Source organism: Tetrao urogallus (genome assembly GCF_951394365.1).
Source record: "Tetrao urogallus genome assembly, chromosome: 14".
Taxonomy (NCBI): domain Eukaryota; kingdom Metazoa; phylum Chordata; class Aves; order Galliformes; family Phasianidae; genus Tetrao; species Tetrao urogallus.
Window position 1 is genome coordinate 2,932,586 of NC_136827.1, and position 25,426 is coordinate 2,958,011.

General features: G+C 40.8%; 1 protein-coding gene across 1 annotated transcript in view; it reads right to left on the minus strand.

Moving 5' to 3' along the window:
• The window catches only part of RANBP17 (RAN binding protein 17), a gene marked incomplete at both ends in the record, with an annotated part of 146,294 nt that overhangs the window by 61,453 nt on the left and 59,415 nt on the right, over window positions 1-25,426 (minus strand). Inside the window, 4 exon segments of the mRNA XM_079542626.1 lie at window positions 865-938; window positions 942-960; window positions 8,084-8,130; window positions 8,134-8,157. Of these exon segments, the coding sequence (XP_079398752.1) occupies window positions 865-938; window positions 942-960; window positions 8,084-8,130; window positions 8,134-8,157 (164 nt within the window).

The window sequence follows — 25,426 nt, forward strand, 5'->3', positions numbered from 1 at the left end:
ACATATTAGAATTCTTCTTATACGATTAGAGTTCTGTAGAGAAATAAAATTATTTTGGTTGTCATATTCTACTTGCCTTCCCCTTTGCTTGCCTACCAATCTTCTCTAGAAAATTACTAAAAAGCTGTTTTTATTTTAAAATAGCAGAGGATTTCCCAGTGGAATGCTTTTATGAGCTCTGATCGTTTATTCCCTGCTGCATACCTTTAAATATTTTGTCACAGCAAAAATAATCATCTTTTATTTTTAATCTTCTTCTCAATCCACCGAAAATTCAAAGAATAATAATTCTTCTCCAACTTACAGTACACAAGGGAATATTAGAACAAGACAGAAAGGGTTTGCAAGAGGTAGCCAACAGTGGCTAACAGCTAATAGATAGTTAACAGTAATCAATGGGGAAAACTTTCACAAACACATCAGAACCCAGACCAAAAAATCCCACACCACTGTTATGATTTTTCCAGTAGAATGACACGGACACAGTGAGGAACTTTGAATCAGGCAAAGATAAGAAGAGCACTGTGCTTCTTACCTTCGTTCACACATCCTCAAAGCAGAACCAGTCCTGTTCCCAACTGCTTACAGAATCAACCCTGCTCTCCATACAGCTGAACTCATCAATGGCATTAACATTAGGATGAGGAATGGGATAGATGGCCATAAGCAACTAGTTGTATTTTTTTTGTTGTTTTGTTGGTAAGTAGGTGAAAATAAGCATGCCTTACAAAAAACAGTAACTCTACATCTGAAAAGATAAACCAAAGCAAAAAAACATTAATATCCTGGATTGTTTTAAAATGAGGCATATGAAACAACAATCTCCTTAATTTTTTACCTTATTATATGCAAATAAAGTCATACACCAAAAAAGGATATTCAACAGAAAGGTCGTTTAGAAACTGGAGAGTTCTTGAAATCACAGGCTCACATCTTCCTCAGCGTTTAAGGTTTGTAACACTAGAACAAATCGAAAAAAAAGTGATTTTATAACATGATTTCCTCCTTCTGAAAATTGCCATGCAAAAGCTCAGACTAGCACAGCACTGTATTACAAATATATTCCTGTTGTGTGTCTTACAATTGTCCATTTAGGAGACAGAAAATGCTATAAAAGCATGCCAAGTGTTTTTCGTTCGTTCGTTTTTCTGAATAAGGTGTTCTACTATTTTTGTAATACCCATATTTAAAATACTCCTATTAAAAAATAAACCTATCATATGCCTCTGTCATGTGGCGTAATGAAAAAAACGAAGTGAAGCTTCCCTTACCTGCATTTCTCTCACTTTTCAACACAAAATCCAGACACTTGACTTCTGCAGTATTCCTCTGCCTAGTTCTCCACGACCTAAAAACAAATTGCTCTGATTTCCCCTCGACATCTGAGAAACGGAGCATGGAGAAAAACCAGAGGGCCAGATGCACTGAGGCACCAGCGCACCCCGCTGCGGTGGAATTCTGCCTTACGGTTCGTGTACTAACCCTGCTCTCCTTTTTTAACTAACACTCTAGATGCACGGTGGATGCTGCAGTTCTCCCAACCGAATCCCTCTGAGACATTGGCCCGTGAAGAGAAGGAATGCCATTTTTCTCAGGTGAGGAGTGGTTACACCAGCAAGTGAGGAGCTGCCATGCGGGCCCTGCCGAGGATCTAACTGGTCCAAGGTCTGATACAGTGTTTCTGTTGTAAAACCCAGCTATCAGGCCCCAAGAAAGATGAACCCCAAATGCACAGATGACAATTTCACACTGACTAGCAGTACATTTTCCAGTACTTCTTTGGGAATCCCTGCCCAGCTGCCTAGCCTACAACAGCTAGCTTGCTCCTTGCTCCCCTCTTTAAAGGCAACTCCTGTGCCCTCTTCCTGTGGGACATCCAGCGCTTCCTTTAATTTATCAAAAAGCCAGAAGAAAGTTGAAAACCTCCCTTCCTTCTGACGGAGAGATGATGTCTAAGAGACTGACAGTGGAGTGTGCTGATCCCGGACTGACAAGAAGGGACAAGGACGGCCATCACAGCCTCCTGATGCGTAGCCCATAGGGGTACAAGGCAGCATTCCTTGGCTCACAAGCCGTGACACCTATTCCTGACCAAGGAAACAAGTTCCTAAGGCGTATCTCAACAGGCAGGTGATGCAAAGTCAGTTAATTCACGTTTGTATCCCCCAGTTTCCTTGTCTTCAGAATACGCACAATGACTGTGACTTGAACCTGTCACATCTAGAGATGAAGGCTGATGATAAAAGAGGTGCAATCAGCACCAGCCACACAGATGACGAGGCAGCAGCTGGATGTAAAACTGGGAATGAAGAACCTGAATAAGAGAGGTTGAGTGCTTTAAAATCAGCATTGATTTTTGCCATCTTTTACATGTTTACAGGCTAAATCTCTTTTTCAGGAAGTTATAAACTCAGAAACTCAGTAAAAGGCAAATAACAGTGCAATTACCAAAGCAGTATTCCTCAATTAATATTTACAAACAAACATCGATTTACTTAATACAATCCCTATGAAGAACTACAAAGGCTCAGGTTACCTTGAAGAAAAAGCCCATTCTAGCAAGTTCATAATTCACACTTTATCCCTTCTATGGAGTCCTGGAGATGTTTATAGCTGCACTAAATTCTTAACAAGCATATACCATGCAGTGCAATAAAAATGAATTTGGACTATCCAGATTTGACATCAATACCAAAATAATAAAATGGCTGTTTTGCAAAAGAGCAGAATCTTTGTCTTTCAGCAGCCAAACATAAGACATTTCAAGAAAACCATGTCATCACAGGAAGAGCGGAAGAGAAAATTAAAACTATATGAAGAAGTCTCCCCAGTGTTTCAGGGCACTCTTTTAAAGAATACCTTCTCATGGTTGTACACTCATGGTTATATTTGGATGCTGAAGGATGGAGTAATAATATAAATTAAAAGAAGCACTCGTGAGTGAACAGTAGCTGAAAAATTTTGATTATCATCTCAGCACTTCCCTTTTCTGTGCTTGCCTTATCAATATCAGGCAATATGAAAAGCATATAGAATCTAATAGTTAAGAAACAGCTATGAAACACTATAAGGAATATCTGTTAAGATCCATACAGGAATCCCTAAATACAAAAAGCTGAATACTACCACGTAAGGAAGAGATGCCAAGGAATGAAGGAGGAGAAAAATTTACAGCTCTCAGAGAAATCTGTGCGAGCCAGCGGTTAAACACAAGTGCTGGGGCCCTCATCTCTATCCCTCTCAAGCAGCTAATTAATCTCACACATAAATGAACAAAACTGAGTCAGAGCAACCAACTGTAACATTTCAGATGAGCCTCAGAGAAGAAGAGCTACAACAAAAGCTCAAACAAAAATGCCAAAGTAACAAAAATGGCTATGGTAATGGGCACTGAACACATCTGAAAGGCAACTACAAGAGAACTGGAAATTAAAAAATGGTGGACTATTTCCAATTTTGGTAACAAGATCCTGGTATCAAAATACTGAATCACACTTATGAAAGTGGAAGAGTGACAGTGAGCCAAGCTGTAAAACTATGAGAATTTAAAAAGACTTAAAATGGAACACCATTAGGAACCCAGAATATTTTCAGCTATTTCCTTCCTTTCCTAGGTTGTCCTTCCTATGGGGGCAAGAACAGAAGCCTGGCTTCTATAAGCTACACCAAAGGAGGAAAAGCCTGCCAGCCTCCACCCCTCAGAACCCCACAGTTTTCTCTGAGACTTTCCCTGTGACCACAGCTGGTTACTAATGCAGTTTCATCAGCACACCAATAACCTCCGCCCTTATGTCTCAAAAACGTAATTTTTAAAAGACTTAATATTTGTTACCTGCAATGTAGAAAGGGAAAGTGAATACAGACAATATATTCTAATTTACAGCTCTCTGGGAAAGGGGTTCTTTGCATTTTCCCAGTCATTATGACAAACATAGCCATTTCTGGATATGCATTTTGTGACTTTTTTTTTTTCCCCAACTCATTGTACAGCCCTTAATTTCCTATCCCACCCTCAACTGCATGATTTGGAGAAACATCTCTTCAGACACATGGTCTGTATCACACACACTAAAAGCAATCACGGTGCACACCGAAGGACAGTCCTTCATAAAAGATGTAGTAGTTCTTAAGGCAGCTGTGGGTTGGAAATGATTCCGTTAGATCAAAGAAGTGGAATGTCCAACTTAGAAAAAAAGAACTGAAAAATACGCAAAGTAACTTAATAAAAAATTAAGTTTGAATGGAAAGTGGGAAAGCATAAAGTCAGCGCAGAATAGGAAGCACTGAAGAGTGATTACATAGTGCACAAAGCAGGGAAATTCATTTGGTCATATGGATAGTGGGTACCTTTTCCATTTATCACTGTATGCCAAGGTGCCCAAATATTGCTTACAGACCATTTGCAAATGCCCAAAGAATTCATTCATCCTCTTTCCAGGAAGCCTTGAACCCCTTTGCTGAAATGTAATGGTCAGGCATGTTACCACAATACATCTGAGGAATGGCAGAACACCACAGCTAGTGCACGTGCATAAATCACTGCACCTCACATACACAGCAGGTTGACTGAGTTGCAAAAGACACATTGCAACCCAGCCAGATGAGATAACTGCTGTAAATCAGCAAGTTTGGGGTCTATTTTTTAAAACAATTAGAGCACAGAGAGTGAAAACACAAGCTTATGGAAAGATGGAATGAAATGGTAAGCCTGAACCGTGCACATTCAGAAATAATCTTAGTCTCAAGGATAATACAGATATACTTTTATACTTTTTGTAAGTAACAATAAAAGCTCTCTGTGGCTCAGTGGCAGTGATTGGATATATTCTTTTCATTAGAGCTGGACAAAGGCGAATATTTAAAAAAAAATGCACATACTGCTGTGAATATGAGTGCCAAGATTTAGTTTGCTGTGATTCATGGAACATTCAGGAAAATGTAAATTGAGACCTTTTGTACCTAACCAGTATTTAAACACCACGACACAGAAGAATCTATTCACATGTATGCATACGTGCATCCTCCACAGCAAAATTATTACAGCAGTTACTTTAAAGGAAATGATACCATCCAACAGCAGTGCTGGGATATGCATTCTGAAGGAATTCATGTTTTGGTTATTTAATTACGCCCAACATATCAAACATCAGTGTGAACATTCGTTTTGAGTTACTTCCACATGTGTTTGGTGTAATTGAAAGGAACAGTGAGAGTCTACCAAAGAATTAGTGATGAAAAGGAAGGGTGCTTGCCACAAGGGGAAGATGGAACTAAAACTCTCACAGTCTAAATACTTCCCCGCCTCTTACCTACACAAGGAAGGATCAAGGCAGGCAAAGAGTTACTGCTCAAAAGCAGTCACAATTAATTGTGAAGGAAACGACTGCTGTCACTTCTGTGTACAGTGTGTCACCCTTTGCCTCAAGAGTACCAGCCTTGATCCACTTCCAGCAGCCCAAGAGGCACAAGAAAACGAGACGTGCCTTTTTTGGGAGGAAGTGGGAGTAGCAAGGATAGAGAAATCAATACAGATGAAGAACAGCCTGTGGCTGAGAAAACAAGTATGCTCAGGCAACGGAGTAAGCAGGAGAAAGCTTAAGGACACAGTCTGGGAGCTTTAGTCATGATGCCCTCCAGATCTCATTGCCCCCGTAGTCCTACTAATACCCTCAAAAGCCCACTGCTCCCCCTTGCCCATCTTCACCTTCACCCAACTCCTCCCAACTTAACCCTCCTTCAACCTGCTCTACAGTTGCTACAAAACCGAGCTTTGCTGAACGTGCTTGAGGAGGAGTAAGATGCCCTGAGCATTATAAAAAATCGTTCTGATGGCAGTATTTTTCCAGTTGGCCTTTCTCCTGCCACACACAACCTTTTACAATGATTGTTAAAGCTAGCAAAATGCAACCTTTAAACCATAAATTGAGCACTGGTTTCTGCAGGTACTAGCTGCTACAAGAAATAGCACCTTTAGCTGTTTTCTCTTACTGACTTGATGAGGTTTCAAGAGAATGTTTTATTAAGAGCATATTTTAAGAGAAAGAGGTGAATGGTCTCACATTTGTGTATCCTGCCCACTGCTCTTTGAATGTACTAACAAATCATCTAAAATGCCATACTAGATTGGCCCATGAGACCCTACTCGTGTGGTTATGTACGGTATGTTTTGGTTTCACACCCAGATTTTCCCATCAACGTGCTACCACTGGGGAGAAGCTAATTTATTTTAATTAGCACAAACATGAGTTTGTTTGGACAACAGCTTCACAACCAGCTCTTGAAGATACTGACTGAACCATCCAATTCAAGCTGGAGCATCCACTCTGTAAATGAAAAAGACCTTCACACTAGTCAATGAACAATTCCTTAACTGCATGCTTTGTGAAAAATACAGTAAGCCACAGAGTAAGAGAAAATAACACTGAGTGTGTAATCTGAAATCTATAAGCACTGGTTTTTGCCTTTTGTTTATCTTGTTTTCTTTTAAAATCTTCCACGTAACATTAAAACCCTAACTATCTTATTTTCTGGATTTACAATGCTTCTGTAAAAGCAGCCACATCGAAGCTACACACATGCGTTGTTTATCAGACTTGTTAAATGATATTCTGTTATTTCCTCAGTTAGCAAATCTAACACAGAGTTCCTTGCAATGGCACCAAGAAGAAAAAAGAAGCAAACCGGTGCATCTCATCTCCATAGGAGAGCCCTCCTTCCCCCTTTTCCCTCATGTGTTTAAGTTTCACCTTACCTTGAAACAACAAAAAGAAGCCTGGCTGTGTAATTCCATGACACGAAAAGTGTACACAGAAAGTATCAATATTTCTCCATTCATCACTGGATAAACACCAAGGTCTGATGGGTACTGTTGTTACCACATGGCAGGATGCAAAACTCAGCTCTGATTTAGAGCAAGGAAAACATTTATGCTTTGTTTCCTGTGGAAAAGCCACATTAGAAAAATGATCCTGTCCCAGCTGTGACTGGTTCTGAAGGTTGATGGCTGCGGTAGCAAAAGACAAGTCATTTCCAATGCTGTCCAAACAGGTCATGGTTAGCCTGGGAACAGCAACAGAGACCCTTCCTCAATATATCCAAGTCTACTGAAAGTTTTTAACAGCCATACAGACCAGCTTTAGAAGACACTAAGTTAATACCAGGATGCAACATGTTCCTCACTACAGAACAGAGCTGAGGTACTTCTTCATTTTTCCAGGCACGCACAGAACTCACTGTCTCCTAAAGTCTCAGATTTTTAGTGGATATTCACCCCTGTTTGGAGAGACCATTTTGTTTTGTTTCAAGAGAAAAAATGATTTAATTAAACTCTCTTTGAGTCAAGAGGAACTATCAGTAAGGACCTCAGGAAGGAAAGACAAAAATCCTGGTGGTTTTGCTAGGATCCACGGAAGGGGACAGCAGTAGGTGCATGAGACAGAGAGTAATTTTCTAGGATTACTTCTAAGAAAAGGCACTGCAGCACTTGTCAGCACAAATAACACATCATCTTAATCTGCCAAATGCCAGAGATGAGAATGGCTGACAATGATACTCCTTGTTTCCTTCAGTATGAGTCCTTAAAATTGTTCTCTGAGGATTCATACTTCTGAGAGTACATTTTGCCAGATATTAACAAAAAGCAAAGTACAGGAGCCTCCCCAGCACAAAGAAAGATTTGTTTAACTTGGTGAACAATCTATTCTGAGTTATTTGAAGCTTTACAAGTAATTCTATCAGCATCTGAGGGTGCAAGCATGGAAGAGGGGAAGGGTGGGATATGCTTATGCTAGAACTGTCACTGAACAAGAGTCTACGAAATCTCAGCTTTCTCACGTTAAGCCATTTCTAGAATGCCTGATGTAGGCATTCAGGAGGGCATATTTATATGAAAGTGTTTATGTAGAGACTTGAAGCACTTTCAGACAGTAGGTTATGGGTGTTTTTAATATTATCCTTTAAATACTTATAATTTACAGAAGACATTTTTCTAGCAAAGGGCAGACTTAATGGAGTAGAATAAAACATGGATTTTACGTCAGACAAAACAAAATACATACAGAATAGAACCCAAGCACAAACTCACATTTTTGTCATAAATGTTTCCAGAACATGGCTGTCATCTGTTATTCCTCAGACTTCTGACATGCGGGAATACACCTACATTTACACAGAAACATGGTATAGATGTTATAGATGTCACATGTTATAGATGTTTGTTTGTAAATTTTTATTCTACACTCTTTCCCAATTTTGACGTTTCAGGAGAAAAGTACAGGCACAAATGCTGCCAATCCAACCTAAGTAAAGCACTTCTGTGAGATGAAGTGCACACTCCATAATGATGCTTTGTGAATGTGGAGCTGAAAGGCTTTTACTTGCCCTTGTATTCATCTCTTCCCACAAAGGAGATGTAAATTTTCCAAATTAAACTCACTTCATGGTTCACAGAACAAATCAGTCTCTTTCAAAAGAGGGTTTCACTACAAGAGCTGCAAAGAGATGGAGAAATATTGCCTTTTGGGTCACTGGGCTGCAGTTCAGCATTGGCCTTCATCTTCTATCTTCATAGTTGCACTATCAGTCACAAAATCAGGAACTCAGGTACTGTTTGGGCATCCAGCTTTGTGCTCTCTTCCTTTGGCAGCCAAATAACTTCAGTTGTATAATCTTTCCCTTTCCATCAGATCCAAGTCACGTTACCAGCCAAGCTTTCCCAGCACCCCACCTACTAGGTCAAGTTATCTTACTGCTGTTACAATGCTTTAACAAATAGAAAGGGCAAACCAACTGCATTTTTTAGTTACTGTGTAGTCTTCGTAAAAATTTCTAGTAGTTTTGTAGCCAAAAATCTAGTTTGGATAAAAACATTTATCTGGATCAACTTGTTAAAGAAGGGAGAGGTACTCCATAACTGCCTCACAGCGTCCTGTAACTCGCTTTAGCCTGAGCACAAGTAGCTCTGCTATTTGCTTACAGCTAAGCATTTCATTTCAGGCATTTTAATCTTTAGCGAAACTAAACCAAGCATGATTGGTTACACGTAATTCTTCCATATTACGTGATCAAGTCAAGGATCACCAAGGTCTGAAATGCACCAACCCCAGCAGATGCAGTGGCAGGTTACCCAGCAGTGAAAGCCTGGTGCCATCTAGCTGTCAGTTCTGTTTGCTGACATTATGTATTCCACTCTAACTTGGCCAACTCCTGTTCCCGTATTTCAATTTCCTCATCCTGTGTTCCTTTCCGCTCGCGAAGCAAACCCACGACTTTTATTAAGAACCAAAGCAGCACTATTCTACCGCTAGGGAAGTTAATAAAAAATTTGTGCACCAAAAACTTCAGCTTAAATCAGAGCATAATAAAAGCGCGAGCAAATAAATCTGCTGCTGTAGCCAGAAAGTGAGCAAGATCAAGGATAATTTACTTATCTTGTAAGTTAAAATATCACCTTTCATAATGGTATGAATGTAATTCGTTGTGACGAATTGAAGCACAAAAGAAAACAAGGAATATAAGAAAACAGGGAATATGCTGACTTTCAAGCTCTACAAAATATCATATTCACGTCGTAAAAGTGAAGCTGTAGTTTATAGCAAAACATAGCTGCAATAATAACACGTGCAATGATAAAAATCCTATATTCTGATGCATAAAAGCATCTCTCTCAACATAGTGCGCTGTTGAAACGCTCCAGCACTCTCAGTTTGAGCTAAACCTAAGTATGCGTTGTAAGTGTGAGCTAAACCTAAGAGTGCTTGTTAGCTGGAGAGGAAATCGGTCCAAGAACGGAGGCAGGGTGGGCGCAGGGGGACGGGCAGCGCTGCGCCGCCTCTGCCCCGCCGTCATCTGGCGGTGCCACACCACGGTTTAACACATAAATAGCAAACCAGCAGCCCGCGCTGACAAAGAGCAGTGCTTTAATCCACAATTATCCTTGTAACTCTTACTACTCCTTTTATCATCCATTAGCTTTGATTCCCATTATCCCATCAAGAAGTGTGTCAACGCTTTTGTCCCTGGGGATTTCCCTCCACCGCCAGGATCTGACAGCCAAGCCCGAGTGCTAAGCAGGATCATTACCTCTTAAATCCACTTATCTGATCCACTGAATAGTAAATTGAAAAGCTCATTAACAGCAACAATCTGATTTGTTTTCACATGTGACAGGGTCATTTCAAGTCAGCATGAATACAGTGCTTGTAATAAAAGCTACTCCTCGCCCGGTAATGTGACAAATCGTAAGCTAAAATAAATGTGATATTTTAAACACATTCTTCAAGATCATTTTCAAACCGAAACACACTCTTAGGATGTAAAAATAGAAGAGCAAACAACCCCCAGCCGCAGCACTGAAACGCCCTCAGACTTTTAAGCGCTATAAAAAATTAATGATAAAGCATTTTGGACGTATAATAATAAAATACTCTTCAGCAACAAAGGCTGCGCTACGTATTCAAAAGGAGAAAAACACTGTTGAAAGGGGGGTCATAAAAGGATGTGAATTGCATGTGGAAGTGATCTCATCTCAAGCTCTCTGCATCACGAGATGCCCGGCCATCCCCGTGCAGCAAGGAGAGCAGGCTCGTGGCTGGAGGTCCCTCTGGAGACCCCGAGCAAGGAGCAGGATCATTAACTCGCAGTAGGAAACAACCAGGTGAATCCTTTACACAATTATTCCCCAGTCCTTCCAGCTGTGGGATTTGCCAACGTTATGCAGTCGTGCTGTGATGCTGCCACATAATGTAAGCCTCTTAATAACGACATATCAGATCACTATTATCATCTCATTTTACATCAGTTATGAATGAACGTGAAAAATCCACAGGAGTGCTAACGTTAGGCTACAACATTAGGTGAGCTTCACAGGTACAAGTTCATAATGAAGGTCCTGAAAGCAGGGGCAGGCTCATACCACCACTTCAACCAGTGGCAGAGTACAGGTCGCAATACTCACAGGGGACTGCAGTCATCATGACACCCAATAAAAAGAAGAAATCAGAAAAATACCATTAATAATAACAAATTCAAACATATCAACGAATCACAGGCACATCAAGGTTGGAAAAGACCTTTAAGGTCAACAAGTCCAGCCATCAACCTGACGTATCAAGTCCCACCACTTCACCACGTTGCCCAGCACCACGCTCACATCTCTGCCACACCTGGGATGGGGACTCCAACACCCCCCTGGGCAGCCTGTTTCAACGTCTGATGTCTCTTTCTGCAATAAATTCTTCCCCATGCCCAATCTGGACCTTCCCTGGTGCAACTCAAGGTTGTTTTACCCAGGTGATAGGACATGGGGAAGAGACAAACTCCTCCACTGTGCAACCTCCATCAGGTAGCTCCATGAGGTCTGCCCTCAGACTCCTCCAGACTGAGCAGCTCAACCCTTCAGCTGCTCCTGTTAACTCTTGCTTTCTAGCCCCTGCATAGCTTTGCTGCTCTTTGCAGCACACACTCCAGCAACTCCAATAGCTTTCCTGCTGTGAAGAGCCCCACACTGACCATAATACTTCTAGTGTGGCATACCAGGGGACTGGCTCAGGCTGTGTGTGCCATCCTTAGAGGTTCCCAAGACCAGGCTGCCATCCATCCGGCACCTCGCAGCCCCATCCAGTGGGTGGCACCCAGTCCACGTCAGGGGATTGGGAGCAGGTGAGCTTTATGGTCTCAACCCAAGCCATTCTATGACTCTTTCTATGAAAGTAACTTCCCTGGTCCTCCAGGCAGTAGAAATGTTTAGGCAACAGACCCAGGGACCCTTCTTTTTGGCCCCATTCCTACAGGTAAAGCCACTGTGTGCAATAAGGGTGCAGGAGAAGGCAGCTCTGGTGCTGCTCCTTCTTTTACCACCCGGCAGCCTTACGGGTTATTCAAATGACAAAACTCTGCACTTCCAAACTACTCAAGCTCCAGTTGCTACATTTCAAAAAGAAAGAAGGAACACACTTGTGGAAGCCGTGTTTTATAAAGCAAAGCACCTGCATGTAAATGCAACCTAAAGAAACTGAGAAAAAAAATGTGGTAATTGCACTGAAGCTGTATTTCCCTGACTCCTCTGCTCTTTGGCCCTAGATAAGTTTAACTTCGCTTTGTCTTTTGAGGTCTTCTCTTTTTGCTGCTATCATTATAACTCTGAAGAAGCTAATTATGTCAATTCTTAAATGTGAAGCAGATTACAGAACTGGGAAGCTCAGAATATGAGTTCCTAAAGGTTGTATGGCTATATAATGACAGTCACAGAAATTCAATAACGGCACTGTATGGAATGTACTCAAACACACCCCATGAAACAAATTAAAACAGAGCAATGAATCTCTCATACTGTGCAAATAAGAAAACACAAGAAAATGTTGGTTTCTATATGTTTCATAAGGGCTATTATAATGAATTAAGATTTTGGATAATGAATCTTCAGAAAATTACAGGAAAGTTATTACCCGTAGGCAGAACATAAATGCTTAAGATATTATAACTTCCTTGAAGCTCTCCAGGCCTTGCTGCAGAGAACTATCACTGCGACATTAAAGTATTTTGTCATGTATACTGAGGGAAGCAGATCTTAACTGCATTTACTCTGAACTGACAGAAGCTGCGCTGCCTCTGAGCCCCGAGCAGCTGTGCTGGGAGCCCCCCTGCCCACAGCCTTCCCCTGCCCAGCAGCTGCTCTGTGCTTGGGCTGCTGGCCCACCTCCCTGCCCAGCACCTCTGTCCGTAACCTCTGAACTGCACACTAATCAACATCTGCTTCCTGGGCATAATTGTCACTGATTTCTAAATAAATATCAGGTATTTTAAGCTGCAGTGCTCAGCAGCTCCGCTACATGAGTGCAGCACTTTGACTCCAAAGCCCAATTCACAAAAAACTGAACCCATTTCCCTGATTTGCAGACCAGGGTGCCAGATCAATCACTTACACCTCCCAGCCAAACTTAGGGCTTAAAAAGCCTCACCACAACCAGGGAGGAAACAGAGGAAACCCTGGTCTCCCCTAAGACCTCCATTTCTGACCAGCTGTCTTTAAAGGTAAGATCTCAAAACACTTGTAACTCTGAGTCTAATCTGTTGTTATACAATTAGCTCCCGTAAAAAACAAACACACAAAAAAGCAAAAACTAAGAAACTGCCCCAAACAATTTCAGATGGATCTTTGACAAGAAGATTAACGTGGGCATTGCAATACATAAAAAATAATAAGCAGGCTGCTCTCCCCCCATTACCGCATGTGTTCCTATGCAACAATTACATAAACGACACACCACCTCCTGCCTTGCCCACAAACCTACCTGAATCAAAATACCATGTAAAGTTATTCCTCAATAAAAAAGATTGCCACTGTAAAACTGTTTAAAAACCACGGCACCCCTATTGTGACTACATGGGATGCTGAGGCAGACAAGGTGAGCGTGCAGCATGGCTCAGAGTCGCAGTTACAGAAGGGACCTGCCGTCCCAGGCTGCTCCCAGCCCCACAGCCCAGAGGAGCAGACAATTCCCAGCAGTGTGGGTGCCACTCTCTGCCCTCCTATTGCTGCATGAAATGCCCAATATATGCCAGCTTTCCATTGCTTTCAGTGGAAACTGATCTCTTCACGTCAATTATTTTCCCTCAGCTTCTTATTAATTCATCTATTGCTTTTTTCCCTTTTTGATCCCTCTGTTTTCTGAAAATCTGGACAAAAACGTACAGTTCTAGTGAACTCCATGTGGGAGATGTTCTACCAACTACCTGCCGTCACTGCTAACGCAGCATGAGAAGCATGCTCTGGAAAAAAGAGGGCTTAGTTTATCTCTAGGTCTTAGTTAGCCCATTGTTAAGCAGCTGTTTAGCTTTAAAAGTCTCCAGACTACCATTCTTGTAAAGGACTGCTACAGATCTGTAATTCCACTGTCTCTTTTTTTACCCCCTGAGGTTAAAGTACAAATATTATTCTGAAAACTGATAAACAGCATTAGTAGCTATTACTTTGGAACACCATCTCCAAGATTTTTTGTTCTGCTCTGCGTTTTCCATCAGAGCCATACACTGCACTGCAGAGGTGCAAAGCCATCTATGCACTCATGCATTTGTTTGAACATGAAAGTAAACAGCTGCTTTAAAATCCTCTAATGACTGAAACGAACCACTACTGTATGGATTACAATACAGCAATAGATTTCTTCTTGTACAGGAGTCACAGAACTCCAGAAGGTGAAGGAGCAGCTACCCACGTTCTTACTTGCCACTGTAACCATGAAAATTTTCCAGCTTCATTTTATTTAACTGCTTAATTGGACCTAATGAGCAGCCCACTTAGCATGCTTACCTGCAGTAAACTTCAGCATTCAATGTCCTTTAACATCCACACTGGTTTGGCACTTAAAGACAAGCCATAAAAATCCCAGCTATTTATTATATTCCTGAAATTGCTATTTCTAAGAGTATTTCACTGTACGGACTTTAACACAGCTGCAGGTGTTCTGCATCTCAGATCAAGCCCTAAGCATGCGAAATTCAGTGCTCTCACACATTTTAGAAAGGTTTTGCACCAGAGCTGTACATCAGAGTGCTTTTTGCACATCTATCCCACGGCATAAGGAGGTGTTACAGCCACCACAGCTAATACTAGCAATTTGAACAACCCTCTTTGGCAAGCCAGAAATAAGATAATTGTTCAACATAGGCTGGCTCTTCTGAAATACTGGAAGCATTGCCTGTAATTATAGACATCTGTCATTGCTAGCCACTCAGTAGTAACCCTGACATCAATATACAACTATAACACTAAACTGCCTGCAGGCATAGCAATGGAAGCCAGATACGAGAGGCGGGCAATCATCTGCCTCATCCAAACTATCTGTCAAAGGTTCCTAACCACAAATAGCTCTTACGTTTTGTATCCTTAGGATAATATGTTGATTTATTTTAGATGCTCTAATATTTACAGTCCAGGCCATCTACTAAAATAAAGAAACAAACCTTATGGCTAATGGAGGCAGTTACCGTTCAAAATCATCATGAAAGGTCATAGCTCACCACTCAAATGTTAAGCACTGATGGCCGCCTTGAACATGCACCTGTGCATAAACTTGCCCCCTCCCTCCTCCGAAATCATACACGACCATTTCCAACTACAATTCATGACGACTGCTATTCTCTCATCAGCCAAGACGTTATCAAATGACCTGGAGAAATATTTACATTTGGAACAGCTGCAAATATCCTTGCAAAAACGTGTCCAGCATCTCCTGTGGCCGCACGGCTGAATTCCAGCGCCCTGGAGCTCAGCAGCTCAGCATAGCCAGGGCTCGGGGCTGTGAGCGGCCATCGTCAACGCCCAGTTCTGAGGAAGGAATTAGCATTCCTCATGCAAAGTGTGTTTATGGATTAGACACTTCATCGACGGGTAGTGGGAAGCTGAATTTACTCCCAGCCAAGGAATAACCTTTCCTGAAATGTGCAGATCAACGTGGATAATTTCCTTCTAGTCTTAAGGTGAAAATCATGCCGAAACCATCAATCCGCTTTTTTTTTTGTCTTCATTTGAAAATCAATCTCAGAAAGGGGCAAAAAAGATTGTAGGTTTAAACTAATTAGGAATTAACATCCTTGCAATTATCATAATTTGTTATTAACAAAACCGAGATTTCTTAGTATGATTCACAACAGCCTCTGCTGAAGAGAAACTATTAATTATTAGACAGACAGTTAGCTTACAAGTGAGCTGCATTTTAAAAACCTCCTTTAAAATACAATTGCTAAATGCCTTACAGTGCTGTAATGTGAGACAGGTTCAAATCTTATTACTTCACTGAAATTAAAACCTAAGTTTTAATACTGTTCAAGTCGAACAATGATTCCACACTTTATTGCTTTTGAAATCCCTTGATGATCATAGGAAAAAATGCCCTCGAGAAAAAGAGACTCTGTTTTCGATAAACAGAAAATACAGTTTGCACTCTTAGCCTCTTTGTCATCACAAAAAAAGGATTTAATGCCAATTCTTTAAAAAAAGACTTTTTTTCACAAAATGTGCACCTTGTGTGCCATTTGTAAAATCAGCTCACTTTCTTTTATTTATTACTGCAGCGCGGCAAGGCAATAAAGCAGCTACTGATAGCTAATAAATTACATGCCTTTTAAAACAATTCTCCAGCTACAAAAACTTGTAACTACAAAGGCTTACATTTACATGGTACATCGTGTGAAATGTCGGTATTTATGTTCTATTTATCCACATAAGTCAAATCTGACCCTTTATTAAACAGCTGAGTCCGGAGCAGGGGCTGCATGTGAGATTAAATCAGCGTAACTTTATCAAGCTCCCCTACAGGTTGAGAAAACTGAACTTAAAATGTAACAGAAAATTGGCATAAACGGTTCAAGTGCAAACCATTCCACAGATGAAACACATTTTTAAGGATGACCTTCAAACTCCCTTCAGGAAAAACGCAATCACCAATTATTGCACGATGAGAAACATTGACTTCCAAATGTAAAAATAACAAAGTTTTCAATAATAGTAGCAACATATCACTGCAATATAAAGCAATGCTTTGCCATCACGTACCATGAAAATCAAGATTTGTTTTTTTAATTTCAGTAAACATCAGAGCGTTGGGAAGGTGCTTTTGGCTTAGAACAGATTTGAAACAAAAAAGCCCCGCACACTTATTTCTCTAAAAGATGCCTTACATCTCTATGGATCTGGAAACTCTTTTTTTTCCCCCAACCTGCCTACTAATTACAGTTAACCTGCACAGCACACTGAGGTACGTGCTCTTTCTACTTCTGCTGTGCATTATTTCTAGGCTGCTGTGCTCCTTATTTTCATACAGTTGCTCCTTACAATTTGACCATCTCACAAATCATTAAGCAAGCACCACGTTTTGTCTCTCCATCACCACACATGCACATGCATTTGAAATGTGTGTTTCTAACAGTTTCCCCCACACACTGTTATTCTCATGCTATCTGTGGCTTTGGTACAGCTTTGCTCACTTTTTCCTCACTGCTGCAGTCCCAAAATGGCAGTTCTTTTACTGAGCATGAAAACAAACTTTAACTACCTGCTAATGTTTACCAGCACTTAAAATACCCCTCCTTAACATGAAGAAAGCAGCCCACAACACGTTAGCAAAGATGCTGCACGATTCGGAATTCCTCACCAGGCTCACCACCAGCACCCCATCAATCACTTGGAATGGAGATGCTGTGGGGCAGATCTTTCACTCTGACTGAGCGCTGCTTGATGCAAAATGAGATGGGAAATAGTTTTCAGACACTCCTCGGCTCCCTTAATCCTCAGGCCACTTTTCCCTATGGTAGCCAAAGGTTTACTTTGGTAATATGTATTTTCTTGTATTTTATGCAGCTAATCACAACTTCACATTATCAAGATGATGACAGTCATTAACTAAAGCAGACAAAAAAGGGCTTTAACCAAACAAGAAGCAAGGAGAAGGAGCAAGGCAAAGCCCATGGTTGCCTAATTCATTCTATCTACTTATGAAGATGCAATATAGGTGCAACTTTAATACAATACAAAATAAAAAGTGAATGGCACCTCGTATAGCTGCACCAGGACGGTGCCCTGTGCAGAACTGGATGCCTGCAAAACACTGCTAAGAGCGGAGAAGGAATTTAACAGGACTTCCAAACAGGAGTTGTGTTCAAGAAGAGTTACAGGCACATATAAATACAAAAATAAATAGCAATACTCAGACATTGAAAACTCAACAACGGAACATATTGGCAAACACAAGTTGAAAAGTGGAACACCAAAGTGAAGCAAGAGTTTGACAGAAAGGAGGGCACAGTCTTCCTTTCCACAGGCCATTGAGAACAGAAAGCATCTCAGAGATGTATTTTGGAAAGAAAGTCGTCGTTATCAAACTTTGCTACATATCTGATTATAAAAACAGCCACAAATTGACAGAGCATCCTACAAGGTAAGAACTCCCAAACAGGACTATACTGTATGGATAAGTGTAGACATAGATCTCACCCTGGATTATCTTCAGGGAATGGAATTAGAGTTACATTAAATGAAAAACTCACTAACCTAACAAAAAAAAATGAAAGCGATCAATTCAGATTGGTGAAGAATCTTGAACAATAATTATTCTCAGTCATGAAGGCAGTTTCAGACTTTATTCTCTGATACTAAAGTCTTCCAGAGGAAAATAAAGAGTGTAACACTGAAGCTGTACACAGAAAAACATACAGCCTGAAGTGCCTTGGCTCTGGCTGCAAAAATAAAGACCCTCATCCAGGCTAGGAGGGAAAACACAGAACAAATCAAAAGGCCACAACGTCCATCATTTGAATCAGCCACACAGGGATGAATGCAGCAAAGAACACCACGGTCCAAGTTATGGAGTGAAGCAGCAGCAGCAGATGACCTAACAGGCAACACCTGCAACAGCCAGATTTCATCCACGTACATCTCTGTGTCTCCATCTCCATTCTGCACGCAGCTCTTCACGTGATGCCATCATTTTACAGTGCGATGGACAGTAATGGTCTTTAATAATATACATGGGTATGTTTTGCTGACCTCTTAAGCAAACGAGATAATCAAATCCATGCAAACATGAGAGACAGCAGAACGCTCAGATATGACTGTGTTTGAGAGCAGAAGAATCTCAGTCACTTCAGAAGCAAAGCAGGCTGGGTTAGGGTGCACTCTGAGGTGCTTACTCATCTTTAGCTTGACAAGAGATACTGCAGAATTATTATTATTACTTTTTTAGTTCTAAAAGCACATACATTTAGACGACTATGTAAAATCAGCAAATTAGAACAAAACTGGTTATTAAAGAAAATGCATAAACTTGAATGTAATTGAGCTGTTCAGAGCACATCCAAAGACTGTCTATCATGTTAATGATACTTCAAGAACTGTCTCCCATTTATATTCTTACCAAATTTAAAATGATATTTGGTTTAAAATCAACTATATATGTTTTTATCTATCATGTGATAGGCTGTCTTATTGTGTATATGACATCTATACAAATCATTTAATACTTAAATTGATATAAAAATCCTGCTTCAGAAATAAAACTTTGCTCCCATAAGACTTCTTTCTCAATAGAGCTACTTGCCTCAAGAAACAACTCGTCAGTAGTGAGAATGCTCTGGAGAAATAATATGGAACCTTCCTCATGGCCTTCCTAACTGCAGCTCTTTTGATCCAAATTGATGCCAACTACTGACTGCTCCAACGAAGAAGACACAGATAAAATCTATGTGGAACGAGTAACCAAAATGCTGTTTTTTACTCTCCGTGCTTCAGAAGAATGGGAAATGGCAGAAAACAGACAACTATTTGCCTTCCTATGGTGCCTAACAAAAGTACACACAACTCTGAACATTATACTTTAAAAAAGGATTCCTTAATTGTAGCCTTATGAACTCCAATTCAAGTCTGCAGTGCACTTAAAGCCCCAGAGTAAGAAAAGATAAGTTATGGAACATAAAGCTGTGGAAACAAATGGCAGTATCATGCCATACTCCATTCAGTTATTGATGATGATGCCTTAAGAATATGAGTGATTTCAGCTAAGAGACGACTGTGCTTTTTAAGAAACATCCCTAAGTACATTCTTCTCCTTCCCATCAGCATCACAATGTAATTTAAGATGGTTTTATAGTCATTTCTTACCTTACCATCCAAATGCCTTTAAATGAACCACACCGTTCAGCAGCCAGCAGTGTGCCCTTACTGCAAAAAGACAAACCAGGTTGCAGCAGGCTGAGAACAGCCAGCAGGTTGAGGGCAATGCTTCTCCTCTGCTCAGCACTGGCAGGACTCCCCAAGGCTGGTGCTTAGCTCCCCAGAAATGGATTTGTTTGTTTATTTGAAGGTATAAATAAATAAACTTTTTGCCTTTGTCCACACTTTTAAACGTAGATTCACAAGAAGCAAAATTTTACCAGAGGATTAACCCATCTTTTCAGCAGAACCAGAATGGCACAAAGGCACTGAAGCACTATTGTGCTGCATCACTGCAGAAACCAGCATTAGTCAGAACAAAATGAAGTAACATGAGAAGGAGCCCAGATATTCAGCACTCACACAGCTGCACTCCCGGGACCCCACGTGCACCCAGTGCAACTCCTCCAGCAGCAGGACCTGACACCATTATAGCTGGTGCCTGTGCCCACGCCAGAGTGCAGGCGCAGATCTTCCAGCAGCACAGTGAAAAGCCAGAAGTGTTAACACAGCACACACAGCCCATCGCAGGATTCTCCCCCACGCTATGTAGTCTTTACAGAATAACCGCACACACATTCACTGTAAGGGAAGGAAGAAGGTGGTTAACTCTGACACTCTAATAAGCCCTATTTCACAGTAATCACCCAAAAGCTACGTTAAATTGTTAATGGCTTACTTAAAATCTACTTCTGTCAAGTTCAGGCATTGAGCAAATTTTTCTACCTCTCAAGAAGTTGATTTTTTTACTCTTTTAATCTTCTGGCAACACAACTTTCACTATCTGCATTGCAAATGTTTCATCTTTTAATCTAACTGATTGAACTGGGACAGGTAGGTCCTAACAATCCCCTTTACTGTATAAGCAGTTCCTAATCATCTGATCAGAACTTCTGCAGTTTTTCCCTTTGCAAAATACAACTCCATTACTAAAACATTCAGTGCAACAACACCAGTTATCCTGAGAGCTGTAACAGAAGCCTGCCCTTAAGAAAGCAGGCTTTTCCTTGTTCTCAATTTCAAAGCAGTGAAACGAAAGCCCGTTTTCTTGTTAGATTTCCTATCTGAACACGTTTGTACACACTTTTGTACACAATTAGCAATCTAAGCTTAGATCACAGAAAATGCCACTAGAGGGCTCACATTATTATAATATTGCATCGTTCCTATGCATTACTCCACTAATACAGTTCTAATCACAGGAGAAAACATCATTGCCAAATGTGCCACTGGGTGACAGCTCACCTTATAACACACACTGAGAATGGTCAGTAGTCAATTGTACAGTTCTGTAGGCCAGAAGATGGTAGCTGTATTTTCTACACAAATAAGCAGACGAAACCCTTGCTTTCTGTACAACCCAAATCATCAGTAAGTGCAGGTCACACTCAGTGTCACACAGTGTAATGCAACACTGTAATGACATACTAGAGATAGCCTTTCACATTTAATGGTGACTTTTCTGTCTTTCTAGGTTCTGTGGTAATGATTGCATTCACTAATTCCAAATGTGATAAAGATGCTGTCTCTGAATCACTTCAGTGAGAATCACTAAGATGCAACACGATGGTCACTCCATGCTGTGCTACTTACATTGGCAAGAGAAGGTGGCTTCAGGCCCCATCCTGGGTCAGACCTTAACTTCTCAGTATCATTAGTTTTCTGCTTCAGAGCTCAAAGCACAAAACAACAGCAGCATTTAGGACTGAGGTTATGTTTCTCCCACACACAGAGTGGGAGACAAGAGCTGGACAGAAATCAGAATATGATTATAACTATATGCATGCTGTATATAGGCACAACTTGGTTTTGTTCCTGTCCATATTGAACTGCGTGCCAACAAGAGAGCAAAAAGATGGTACAGAAATATATCTATGAATTATTAAAGGAATTGGGTCCAAAATATTTTGATGTCAAGTCAAAGACTCTAAACAAGCGTTTAATTTTGGAGCAAAATATCAATACTATGCATTTTAGACCAAAATATTAGTTGGCTGCAATCCATCTGACCTAAGAATAAACTAAATAAAAATTATGATTACCAGAACAGCGTGAGAACAAAATTAACACTCTATGGCACATGAATCCTCTGTTGCACCTGTCCTCCACTGTGCAAAAGAACATCAGCCTGCCTCTGATTATTTCTTTTTGACATGATTTATCGCCTACTATTCTTTAAACTTGATAAAGCAAATTAATCTTTGATTGCAGGAGCCACTGGAGGTTGTCATTAGTCATGTAGTTTGGTGAGGCTGCATGTGTTTCATTTACCAGTCACAAAGAAATGAAAGCCCAGCAGCCATCACTGGCTGCTTCAACTGCTTTCCTGATCCACCCAAGAGAAAAGATAACAGCATTCAGTACACAGGATTTTAAGCAGCTACTCTAGAACTGACCCAGATAAACTGAACGGACTGTTTGCTCTTCCAGAAGGAACGCAGATGCACTGACATTTATGCTCAAAGAAAACAATTGCTAGCAAGAAATAATTTGATCTGATGGATACACTTCAACCTGGCAGTCTGTGCAGTGGTATATTCTTATGTTCTGTAAATAAATAAACAACTATTAAAAAAGCACCCTTAACTGATTAGGTACTCGTCTAGATGTGCCTGAAAACACTGAGCAAGTCTAACACAAACGCAGACTGAAAAACGCTCGCGTGTATGGACTGATGTTGGATTGTCCACATGAGATCCCCCACCTCCCACCCTGGCACATTTTCAGTACTTTTTCCACTATGCTCAGTCTCACCATAATTTTCTATGACCCAAGCCATGCCATGCCCACTGCCTTCACACTGCTCCAGAGCCACCAGCTCCCTCTCTGCAGCACCTCACAACAGGAACAAACGACAAACTGAACGATTTTACTGGACCTTCAGAGAAGAATCATTTTGGCTATAGAGAACAACTCCCTCAGATGCAGCTCTCCAGTATCAATGGCAGTCAGGTCTGAAATGCAATTGCACGGGTTGGGCAGTGTCTCGGAGTGCTTCTACAAGAGCAGAAGAGCCTGAGGACAATTTGGGGGTGAAGATACTCCAGCTTAAGCAATCAGAAAGAAAGAAACACCATACTTCACCTGTAGGTGACCAGGAGGTGCTTCCCTGGAACAGGTCAGGAATTATCTTCGTGGAAAACAACAAGGAAGGAACAGTAGTCCTACTCGGAGGAACTATTCCAAACCAAAACTGAACCACGTCTGGCAATTCTACACAGAGCTCAATACCTGCGAGGAACAGAGCAAAGGGCCGCAGCTAGCAGCTCCAGCTATGTTCTGCCCAGTGTCACTGAGCAAGTTTCAGATACCTGATGGACACAGACATAAGGAAGATAACGTTCTTACATCAGGCAGTATTTAAGGGCAGTACATAGTTAAACAATTACTGAGCTCACAACTATCTGTGTACCATTAAATCTAATGGCACAACACCTCACACTACACAGGTGTTTCCTCCACCAGCTACGATGGACAGGTCTGCATCTTTAAGATCTTTAAAGGTGGTGAAAAAAGCTGGGGGGACTTTTCTTCAGTCTCTGCCTGCAGTTTCAAAGTTAAATAAAGATTCTCAAATTGCTGTAAAGTAATTTGATGCATTAATGTATTTTTTTTTATTTTAAACCCAGTACTATAATTTGAAAATATTTGTATGGAAACTACGTTTTGCTCCTAACTGAGTCTTGTATTCAAGACTTAATAGCACCAAATGCAGACAGCTGAAGGGAAACTCTTCCAAACTACCAGCACAGGCTTCTCTGTAGATGCTACAGAAACAGAATAAACTGTGAATTATGAATAGCAGTTTCTGATACAAAAAAAAAGTGCATTTTTTAAAAGGTGCAAATCTCTACATTCAGCAGCTGTTCTGTATTTTCCTTAGTTGCACAGATAATTCTATGTTTATTTAACAGGAATACAAGTACAATAACTTGCTATTCATATATAAATACACGCTTACTGTTTGGCTTCAATGAGAAGCTATAAATTTCATCTATTGAACATTAGCTAAAAAATTACACGTGTTTATCATCTGGATTATTCTCAGATTAATAGAGATAAATGACAAAACATAATCAGCACCAACTCTGCAACTTAATCATTGCATCTGAGCTATAGGAAACACTTAATTACTCTCATTTACTAGGTGCAATCTAATGAGAAGGCATTAGCCAAATGAAAAGAATGCAGTACAAACAAACAAAATAGTTATACCATCATTAAAAAGAAACTCTGACAGTGCAGGTGACAGCATATGCAGGATAAATTACCATAATGTCATAAATGCTGAGCTGTCAGCATGCTAATGCAGTGATCAGATACCCTGGGAATCTCAGCACTATAGCTGTCAGGAACAGGTATCATAAATCACCTCTCTCTTCTGTACTGCTCATTACCACAGCCTCCCTATACATGGTTCTCAGCACAATTCAGAACAGGCAGGAAAGAACAGACACCCTTGTATAACACTCTAACACAAACCTGCTTTCAGCATCCTGCAGAAAGGAAGAACACCTTCATGCAGTGTGTGTAAAGCTCTCTGCATCCACCTCTACCCGAGTTTCACAACGATGGACAAAAAGACCTCACTGCAGATTCCTGCCCTTCGCTCAGAGCAATTTACAAAACCAAAGCACAGCAAAAGAAAAGCAGATCTTCCCCTACTTACACAGTCGCCTCTTTTAAATTAAGATCATTAATTGTCAATAATTGCATAAAACACACAACTTAGGAAGCAAACACGCTTCAGCCACAATAGTGAACCCAAGCACGCAGCTGTGCCAGTTCTGCCTGCAAACACTACTCTGAGGTGCCCACTTCACACACGTAGGAAACTGCACACTCATTTTCTTGCAAAATGTATTTTTTCCTCCATTATATGCATTGGGGAATATAATGAAAATATGAAATCATGAAACAAAGGTAAATGCTTATTTCTCCTTGATACTCCAGGCATTTAATGCTGGCTGAACTGATGTGTAGTCTAAGATCCAGTGAGATGATTAAGAATATCCATGGCTCTCTTGAACCAAACAACCCACTGAAGTCATCCTTCAGGCTAAAGGACAGCCACATAACATCTCTAAACACATCACTATGAGTTAAACATTATCTAGGGCTATTGATAGAGCATACATAGGTTACAATATGCTTTAGGATCTCCCTTTTTTGCTCAGGGAGATGGGCAGAAGTAGAGCATTCATGGCCAGCGCAGCAGATGATGAGAGATGATTTTACTAAGCAGGAGGCTGCTTAGTGTAGTGTATGAAGCAAATTGAGCATGGCACTGAAAACACTTCTGTAACTTCAGACACCATTCATGGGTGTATGAGCAAAAGGTAACAGTAAGAGAACTTACGGCCGTCTTGCACCTAAAATCCTGTACCTCTGACAACAGCAGAATCAGAGCAGGAGAATTTTTAAGTCCTTCCATGTAGATTCTGAAGACATGCATGTAACATTACATCACCAAAGAGCTGGTGCAGGTAACTGAGAAACTTGCACACTTGGTCAAAATCCCAGCGATGATGCTTCTCCTCATCTCTAGAATGAACGGAACCCTCAACTATTACTCACATTTATACCCAAACCTCATTCAGGTCAGGCCAAGTTCGTGTTCCTTTATCTGAATGCACAAGCCAGGTGTACTACCAGGCAACAGACAAACACAGAAATGTCTCTTTTTAACTTTTTCTACCATTATCTTCTACAACAGAAAGCAAC